At 38.3% G+C, this 10,508-nt stretch overlaps 1 protein-coding gene across 1 annotated transcript; it reads right to left on the bottom strand.

Annotated features, from left to right (window-relative positions):
* Positions 1-290: 290 nt before the first annotated feature.
* Positions 291-7,413, bottom strand: LOC104546584 (serine/threonine-protein kinase ICK). Its single transcript, XM_010192006.1, has 5 exons — positions 7,155-7,413; positions 5,213-5,267; positions 4,384-4,505; positions 2,801-2,880; positions 291-434 (listed from the first exon to the last, which is right to left on the bottom strand). The coding sequence occupies exons 1-5, from the start codon at positions 7,253-7,255 to the stop codon at positions 298-300; spliced, it is 495 nt and encodes a 164-aa protein (XP_010190308.1). The 5' UTR covers positions 7,256-7,413; the 3' UTR covers positions 291-297.
* Between the last annotated feature and the right edge of the window lie 3,095 nt (positions 7,414-10,508).

Raw genomic sequence — 10,508 nt, 5'->3', positions numbered from 1 at the left:
TTTTTTTTTTTTCTAGAATTGAGAACTAAAACCTACATAAGCTCATGTAAGCTCTCTTATGCCTTCCAGACATGCAGCAGTCCCAGCATGTCCCACCTGCTTTATCAAGCTCCCTCTTAGTTCCTGTGCTGCTGCCATCTGTAAACTGTCATGCATTAACTGAAGCTTTTCACCTTATGCCAAGCTTAAATAAAAGCTTCATAGAGGAGACATCGAAAGCGGTATTCCCTTCAGCACGAATTTAATACTTTAAAGGCTTGGTTGTAAGTTTCACACAAAGTAAGTGAATAGTAGCACTTACCATCTTGTGGATACATAATCAGTGTAAGGAGGTCTAGAGCGGATTTCTCGGGCTAAGCCAAAGTCTGCTATTTTCACAAGTTCTGGTCCCATACAGAGGAGGTTTTCAGGTTTCAAGTCTCTGTGAAAGAACCCTAAAATTCAAACGAAATATTGATGCACTTTGCAATGCCACCCTCACCTGTAGCCTTTATTTTCCACCAGGACTGTTTTGCTTTACCTCTTATTGCTGAAGCTTGCATAGCACAACAAATTCAAAGTCTTATGTGATCAATAGAACTAGTCAGTATAATGGTTGTTCAGTCAGACTGTGAAGAACAGTATACACAAGTAATATACAATAATACTTATAATAATTCAGAGCATTCAGTCAGAGAGCTCCTTTTCAAGTGACACTTTAACAGAAAAATAATGTACACCACAATGTCAGTTTCATTCTAATTGTGTTGGAAACTGTGCAATAAAGATTAAAAAATTACATCAAAACTTCTTTTAAACAGAATACAGATTAAAAAATGAGTTGGGTTTTGGTTTTGGTTTTTTTTTTCGTTCTGAAGCTGCTTTTTAAATACAAGAACATAATCTGTGAGCACTCAGTTACACATCACCGCATCAGACAGCATATTTTTTAGTGCTCTCTGCAGTCAGCAAAACTTGACCACAAATGAGTATTGGGCAAGAGCACTCCCAATACAAATGAGAGAAGAGGGCTAGAATATTACTGACTACTGCCTCTGAAATTTGCTTCCACTCTTAGTCTGGAAAACTTGTCCTTATGCTTCTTTTTTGCAGGCATCTGAGATCGCCGTTTCCTACACATGGCTCCCTCTGTAGTACCTTACTAGAGCTCTTTGACCTTCTTTTCAGAGACCTTCCAAAGTGCTTAGTTATTTCCACAGCCTTGAATATGCTCCCATAGAGAGCAGAATAAACATTCACATAGGATGTGTTGACGTTGTCCAGTATAACTATATTAATGCAGATGATCATTGAAGACATAGTGCTGTAGATTTTTATTAATCAGCAAATTACATCCTTTCTAGGGATATTAAGCATATTTTCTGGCGCCAGCTTGAACCACTGTCTCTTTATGGAAGACACCAGACAGAGCAACCAAGGTTGTTTTCAGCATTTAGTACAATCACTTCTGTATTTTGCTGACATGCTGACATGCAGCGCACCAACAGAATGCTTTTGAAGCAATTTATTTTACGGCCAACTTCTAAAAAGGCCAATCAATTGTTTATTCAGATATGAAATGATGCTTAGAGTTTGGATGGACAAAGAACATAAAAAGTTTACTTGACAAGCATTTCTAAGCCATATTGGAACAGAACAGAGAAATAGAGAGAGGGTAAAAAAGTTCATGCGATTTTTCCAAAACCGTTGCAGAGGGAATCTTGGGACACCCAGTCTTACACTGTGGGCCACAAGACCATCAAGACCATACTGTCAAGCTTGCCATGAATTTCCAGAACTTTTTAAATATGGATTTGCAACATCTTGCCAGAAATACCAGTCTAGAGTGTAGTAGGTCAGTGAATAAGAGTTTTGAAACTGAATTATTCATTCTTCATGGCTATAGTAAGTTAAATAGCAGTAAAAGGTATTCTGAAAGGTTGTGATACATTTGACAATTCATTAAAATAAGGTGGCTTAGATTTTTGTAAATAGACCATATTATTTTTCTGGTTTAAAATTATTTTGTACCTCACTGGAACAAACTAGAAATTCTAGTCTGGTTTCAGAAGTGTATCCAAGCCCCATTAGAACAGAGAATAAAACTACTAACTTGAAAATGTTTTGCAAAACAAAGTTAAATGTGTTCTTCAAGTGAACTGAAATGCTGGCCCTACAAGCTTTTCCCTTCCAGGACTTTGGCCACTGATGTTAGTTCTCTTCTGATAACCCTGAGAGCTGACCAGCAACATGTATTTAGCAGGCAGAATTGCAGAGGACAGCAAAACATGGTAAGTAGTAAGTAATTTTTTTATTAGTTAAGTGGGTCTTGTGACTACTGGCTGGTACATCAACTTTAGCTTTTATCATTATTGTAAAAATTAGTTGGAAGGCCATGCAATGAAAGCTGTTTGTCACTCAGACTTTATTAAGTGTATCTTACAGGGAATGTGCATTTTATTCAAGCATCTGTGTATACCTTGAGAAGAGTAATTTTTCCTTTACTCTCAGTCTCATGGGACCTCTAATTCTACCCAGAAATGTGCCCATTAACATCAGATGACTTTTAGAAAGTGGCCAGCTACCAGTATGAAAAAGTAGAAATCTACAGAAAAGGAACTGAGCAAACCTCCAGACTAAAATATCAGGCAACTATAACGTACGGATATTTTCAGTAATCTGAATTTCTCATATAGTGCCATTCTTTTGATCACTCCCTTTACTAAAGTTAGTAATGTAATTGTTAGTGTACTCATTAGAAAACTTACACAGACACTACCTTGCTCTAATTCAAAATGTTTACAGCTAAAACATAACCTACCATGCTTATGGATAAATGCAAGCCCTTGAAGGATCTGATACATAATATTCCTAACCGTAGACTCAGGAAAAAGTTTGTTTCTGTGGGACAAAAGAAAAGTGAAGAAATAAATAATAATTATTAAGTTCACACATTACCTTATGCCATTTAATGAACCAAAGATAAGAGGTAACAATGACAATAAAAATGTTAGACATAGTTTAAGCACTGTCATGTAGTTTATTTCTCCAATAAAATTTACACAGCATTTTCAGAACTGCCATATTACATTATAAGACTACGTGATATTGTGTTAAGACTATGTGGGACACTGAAGTAGAAAATGGAGAAAAAAAAGAAAATTTGTCAAACTGAACAACCCTTACTTAACCTGTATAGCTCATCAAACATGCTCCTCAAAACGCCAAGGGTTCATGCTGATTTAGTGCCACGCACAGTTTCTTCTGGCCTCTCTTCTACACCACACACAACCCATACTTTTGACTTTACCTTGTCATTATGTAACAGCTGAGGTGCTACTTCTCTCCTGTTATCTGAAAAAACAACCTCATCTCCTGTCACTGGAAACAAGAGGTTCTTCTCCTCATAATATTCAGGTAAGAAAATCAGCCATGGCAGATGGTTTAACAACAGCCTCTCTTACTAAGAGAGGATTCTGATCAAACAGCTCTGAACCAGCTGCCCCTCTGCATGCCAAAACACAGCAGATGGGCTGGGGTGGAAATCAGTGGCAATTCTATTCAGAAAGAACCTGACAGTTCATGAAGAAGACGGCCTGGGCCTTATTCAATTTCCTGAGCTTTATTCCGCTCAACCTGACCATCACATATTTCAGAAGTGAGATCAGCTACTAGAGTCAGCTTTTCATATTTCCTTGCTTATTTTTTAAATTACAGCAGGAAAAGAGTTGTATTTCCTCTACAGTCCCTTCCAGCAAGACTGCCAATTTTAACTAATAAATCACATCCTTAAAGGTTTGATTTATACAATGTCTAAACAGTCCAAGGCCTAGCTAAGCTGTAGAGAACATCATGTGTAGCGCACTTTTACAGACATCTACTTTTTTTGTTTTCATAAGGAGGTAGGATATATCAAGCATTTCTAAGAAATTCCTAAAGATAATTGGTCTGTACGTTACACACTTGAACAATTTTCTCAAGGTTCATCATTTCATTGAATTAAAAATCAGCACCATTTCAACTGCTTTTTATTTATTCATTTATTTATACCACCCTCTAATAGAAAAAGCATTGCTGGTTCGAATACTTCCCTGGAAATCCCATTCTAGGTTCCAGAACTCCTCAGCATGAGGGCTGTTAAAAGTCTACCATTTCTAATTCTCAAAAGAGCACCCTACTTATGTGCCAGGCTAATCTGGGAAGAGACACTGGAAACTCTCACTAAACTGTCTGGGATATGCTCAGTGGTGACAGGCAGAGCTTCTACTGCAGCATACAGCTTTAAGCCAGAGTAATTTAAGCTTAGACAGATGATCCAAAATCCTTTGAAATGTAACAGTGGTGTTAAAAGCACATTATGCAAGTAATTAATTTATATCAGGAATGGGTGACGCTGTTACATACCTTTCTTTCATTAACTGATAAAGATTTTCCTTCATGTATTCAAACACAAAATACAGATGATCATTTTCCCTGATAACTTCTTTCAGCTTTACTACATTGGCATGGTTTAATTTCTTCAAAGACTAGAAACAGAAAATACAAACAGGATTTACAAGGATCTTACTCCAATGAAAAAGAAAAAGCTATTTCACTGATTCAGAAGACTTGGATTCAAAAATTCTGCAATACTGTAAATAATCAGAGAGCTCTGAGAACAAAGACCAGAACTCCAAGTATTACCAAATAACTCTGGTAGCCAGTTGAGCTCATTCACTGTAAGTAAGGTGACATAGGTTTTCTGCATGTTTGCAACAGTGATTGCAAGGACTAGAAATTAAGGAAGGTCCTTAGAAACACTCTGAAAGTTTTGCTGCTGTCAGAACTTCATGCTAAATGTCTGTCCTCAAACCAACTACGCAGAAATAACTGGGTGTACAAAGGTTACTGCTGAGCAAAGGGCACATATTCTGAAGCTCTGAAAAACAAACACAAAACAACTCCAGGTTTTGTGACAGGAAAGCTCGCTCTCTCACTCACCACCACTGCAATGAGGAAGCAGCTCTCTACAACCAAATGATTTATTGTAAGACTACAGAATCTTCATAAGAATTTTTATAAGACTACAGACACCCTGTAAAAATGCAGAGCCAGCAAACAGAACCATAATACCATATGCCACAGTTCATATTAGGTGAAGTTCTTGATAAAAGGGGTGGAAAGAATTTGATATTAGCCCAAAACATAACAAGAGATCATCTAATTTAAGGTCAACCATGAATGAAACAAGTACCTTAACCTCTCGAAGGTTCATGCATTCCTCCCAGGAATAAAACTTTCTCTTCATTCTACATTAGTAGACAAAAAACAATACATGGTGAACATCAGCTGGTCTTAGACACAGAAGTCTCACTACATCTTAACAATTCAGTTCTTCCACCAAAGTATAAGGTGTTACCTCCTTTGTCAAAAAACCTTACTTCTCCAGACAAGGTACACTCTAACACATTTTAAAAGCATTACTATTACACAGAATTGCCTTTTTCCATATATATATATCTTCCTACAAAGATATATAGAGCCTTCAACAAGCCAGGGCGTGCTGTTTTTATTTCCTATTTTTCCTATTTTTCTACAATGTGCTAGAGTCTAACTGTAAAAAGAACAAGGATTACAACAGTTATGAACAGCTTAGTCTAAGTTTTGAAACAAATCTAATGAAGGCCAAATTAAAGCACTTCGTCAGGTCACAAATTTTATCATGTTCTTCTTCCTCCTTTTCTCTACATTTTAATTTCTCTGTAATTTCAATACTTTTCCCCTCCTAAGTTGTACTTCTTCATTTTTCAGTGTGCACCACTCCCCATGTTTTTTTCTCTTCCTTGCACGTTGTATCTATCATGCCAACTGTTTTTCAAATTCTGCTTTTCCTTTCAAGCAACTCTGCTCTAACAGGAACAAATGGTGTGGAAGATCTGTTTTCTCCTAAGCTAGTGACTCCGACTATAGCATTTGTATGTAACGTATGGTTCTATTTGTTCATGTGCATCTTGACTATGACTCAGTTCCTTCACACATAATTCTATGCTTTAGGACCAATAGGACAAAGGCTCACATGGACACACACAAGAGCACAGACTAAACTCACAAAAATGCCCAACTGCTTAGAGTCTGGATTTCAGAGGGACTTACGTACCCTTTGAAGATCTGAGCCTTTGTCAGACTTTAATAATAATTCAGTATTACAAATTATTGCAGTAAGCTTCCAGTTTAAAATGAGCTCTTATAATTAGAATAGCTGAAGAACTACAAGCCTTTCACTTCATTAAGGGGACTGGATTTCAGGGGTTTTTGTTTGTTGAAGCAGTGTTTTTGCAGTTACTGTCCTGTGCATTAAGCCACCAAGCCATTTCTGTTTTTAATAACAGATTGGCATTAACTTGTAAGCCACGAGAGTACTATCTTCTGGTTTGTTCTGAAACTTTTGCGTTTTCTCCATGTTGCAAAATGAAAATCAAAGGTGTCTCTGTCAAGGTTTGATACAGGAAAAATATCCTCAGCGCAGAGGATTCGTAAAGTTGTTAAAGCCAGCTATTGACTGTTCAAACAAAACAGCATTGTACTGAAAGCTCTGTTGACAAATGTGTCCTTGGGTCATGGTCGGTATTTCAGGAAGGTGCCCACAATGCTTTATAGCTGTCTCTTACCACAACTAGGACAAATAAGCCATTTACAAACTGAGGTCACTGCTGAAGCAGCACAGAAAATCAAGTGGATTTCTCAAGGAATTTTAAGAAAATCTTAAGCTGAAAAGACCAATATGTAGCATATAAAGATACAGATAATGGACAATGATACCCATTCTATTAATTACCACTGCAGTATTAGCTTTACACTGGAAATCAGACAATGAAATTTATGTTCCACGTAAGCAGCAGGGAAGGGGATGCAGATTCCAAAGCAGCACTCCAGAATATTTTAAATCATATAAATAATACATGTTTGCAGGTAGCAGCAGAGCACTACTACAATAAGCCTGCATATCTCACCTGCTTGATCTTCTGCTGGGGCTTTGGAAGACAGAAGCAACTTGACCTTTGCATACTGTCCCAATGCAACTCCAAACACAAATGAGTGGAACACAAAGTACCCAAAGCAGAATGACCAAGTGATGCAGACCATAGAACGGAAAAACCTGGACCATTCACTGTTAAGTAACAAACAAAAATACTTACTTTTTAATTGCTATTAGCTCTCCAGATTCAATGCTTCTCCCTAGGAGGACAGAGCCGTAGGTCCCATCACCAAGCTGTCTGATAGTTGTGTACCTATTCATGATGAGGATACTTTAGCTGCAAGCGCATTTCAGTCCTTAGTGTTTCTGGTGTTTCTCCTCTGAGTGCAACCAGTTCTTTCTGTGGCAGCATAAATACAGAGCACTCAGGACAGTGTGAACAGTTGCAGGAATCATGTTTTCAAGACTTATCCTTTGGTCTGAAAGTACAGAACACAACACATTTGACTTCTGTACCTTTTTGAGATTGCTTGTTTGCAGACTCCACTCTCCTCCAAGAGGTATTCCTGGCAAGCTACGCACAAACACTTGTCTTGGTCTCTCACCAGAAAGAGCCAGCCTGTATCTGGACGTGACTGGGTGTGTTCCCTAAATTCACTCATGCTAAAACTAGAGGCACTTTACAGCAAGCTTGCAGGCAGCCCTAATGGGAAAAACGATTACTGAAAGCAGAGGATAAAGTCTCATAGCTTGGAGAAAATAGTTTGCTATCGGAAAAATGAAGCATTATAGTAAGACAGGAGACAATCTTTTCTAGCCTAATTACCAGACATGTAAGTCACCATCTATCTCACAAGTCATACTCTCATCAGCTAAAAGACTTTCCCGACTTTCCATAAGGTCCTATGCTACAGAGGCAGCCATATGTATTCCATATGTATTCCCTTCAACAAAGTCTTCAGAGGAAGAACATTATATTCATGTCAAACAAGACCAAATGTACTTCATATTACAGTAGCCCTAAGTGTGAATCAGTCTCTAGAAGTAGGGGCTACATCAGATTATCTATCCAACCTTTTGTCCTGACACTGCATGAACAACAGAGTCCTAGATAATAAAGCAAAAAGTTCTTAATTCTTCATTTAACTAATTGATGCTAATATTTCCTACACTTTAGTTTAGAATAAATGCCATATATTTTAAGTAAATTAACTATACATTTGTAATAAAACAGAATTCCCCTGAAATGAGGGCCTGGTCCCTGTGCTCTGTTTTTCTCCAACTCTAAGAGGACAGCAATATTCATGGCTGGTGACTTTTGCCTTCTGTAACCTGCATGCAAACTACATTTTCATGATTTTTTTTTCAGCAGCCTTAAATCTCTCTTCCATCTTGACTTATTTCACAAAGCCAAATTATAATTTTAAAAGTAATGAGATTATGTTGCTTGAACTCTGAACTGACATCAGTCCAGAGACACAATCCTGCAGATGCAAGATGTTGTGAAGATTCTCTGTTTTTAGACTCCTTTTTCAGTCCCACTAATACTGATACAGGAACAAACAAAAGTTAGGAAATATGATGTTAATACACCTTTTGACAACTTTACGCATCCCGTATGAAAAAGCAGCAGCATGACTCTAAAGCTATCTTACACACTGGGCAGCACCTCAGATAGGCAGGAGGAACTGCCCTTTAGCAATACCTGCTTCTCTCCACTACTCTCTACTATAGAGAGCCAAGACTGAGCACCTTAAATTAGCGCCCTAATCCCACATTTTGTACTATCTGCCAAGGAACACAGAGCCTGTCCATAAGAACGGCACTTTGGAGTACCAGTTTCTTTTTGGCTGCTTTTCAGGTTGTGCACCTGGAGAGTATAAAGCTATGTTTGGGCAATGTTCTGCATTCAGGATAAAAAGCTGTAGTTACGCCCGCTGGTCCATGACGTAGGTGGCAACTCAGAAGCCTTGGCTCCCAGGCCTTTATTCAGATCTCTGATGAAAATGTCAAACAACGACAAAGTTTTGCAGTCTCCTACTCTGAAAATGTAATATTTGTTAGTATCCAAGCAGATAATTCTGTACAGTAACTTCAAATCGAAACAGACAGGACTTGTGGGTTTTTCAGCACAATCAGTTTTTCCCCCTACTGTCAGGGTTCTGAAATTATATTTGTAAGATGAGATGGCTTACAATTCACCCCTGGTTTACCATTCACATATCCTTTTCCAGGGGACTGTGACCGCAGAATGGAAGAGCATCATGTTTGATACCCACAGCAAACCAAAATATAACACTGCAAGCACATGACATTGCTAGTAATAAACACCAATGGCTATCATGGGCATCATTTGTCTGACGTTTCTTGAATAGACAAAGTGATGAACATAACTGCCTATTCCTTACTGGAGATATTAACTTAAGCCCTCTCCTTCCCACAGCCACTGATTTTCACAAAACTTGTAAGAGATTATCTTTGTGATTCCAGCTCTGCTGTCAAACGTGAACAAAACAGACAAATAAACTGAAATACTTTTGAGGCTTAAAGGGGAAGCAAAGAACCTATTGAGGAAAAAAAGCAATCAGGAAATAGATTTCAGTGAGGAATGCATGTTAAAAAATGTGCCAGGGCGCACAGAAGTTAACATGGCTCCTATGGAAGTACAAATCTACCTGTATGAAAATTCACTAAACAAAACCAAAATAAAGTCTTATTTGGTTAATTAAATCTGTACCATTTGTTGTTGAGCTTAATAGTGAAGTTGTTCTTAAAAATCTATTTCACTTTGCAAGATTTACGTTCTGTCCTTATCACCTGCTATCTCTCACCTTCAACTACAGGAAGAAACTTAGTCTGCAGACTGTTTCACCTAAGTGGAGTCCCACTGAAATCACACAAGTCTCTGAGGAGCAGTCTGCAGAGCTACATGTGTAATCTAGTCGAGACTCTAGGCTAGAACTATAGTCTAGATAAAGTCACACTGTTAGAGAACATAAATACAGACTGCAAAACTGCCTTGGAGTAAAAGAGTGTGTTGACTATAAAAAGGTAAAAGCCTTATTTTCACCATATTGTAACACCACGTTCAGACTCTACACCTCACCAATAAGCTTTTTTTCCTCCACAGAAATCAACCACAAAGCCCTTCCAAAAGGAAGCCTAATTTAATGCATCAACACTACTTTCTGACTCCAACTCACACTTACTATTTTGCTTATGAACGCTTTAAATAAATGTCCTCTACCGTTTGAAGGGCTGCAAATCCGAGAAGTGAAAGTGAAACCGGCTCACTCCGCCCAAAATGAAAAATACGAACAGTAAACAGGCAAAAAGTGCCTTTTAAGATTTGTTCTGTGCTTTGGAAATTACCTGCAGATGTTACTAGTACGATGCACCGAGAAAGGCGTGGTTTAGAGCCTCGGGTTTAAACTGATGTTCCCCCACCAGCCGCTGTTTGTATTTATTACTGAAGGCTTTGGACGTGCCCCGTGAGCCGCAAACGACGGCGGGAGCAGCGGGAGGCATCAGCCCCTCGGCCACAAGAGCAGCAGGGGCATCTGTGAGATGAGGG

The sequence above is a fragment of the Mesitornis unicolor genome, unplaced genomic scaffold, assembly GCF_000695765.1.
Source record: "Mesitornis unicolor isolate BGI_N332 unplaced genomic scaffold, ASM69576v1 scaffold31879, whole genome shotgun sequence".
Classification (NCBI taxonomy): Eukaryota; Metazoa; Chordata; class Aves; order Mesitornithiformes; family Mesitornithidae; genus Mesitornis; species Mesitornis unicolor.
Note: the sequence above shows the minus strand (reverse complement) of the source record. Positions and strands in the feature narration are given on the sequence as shown.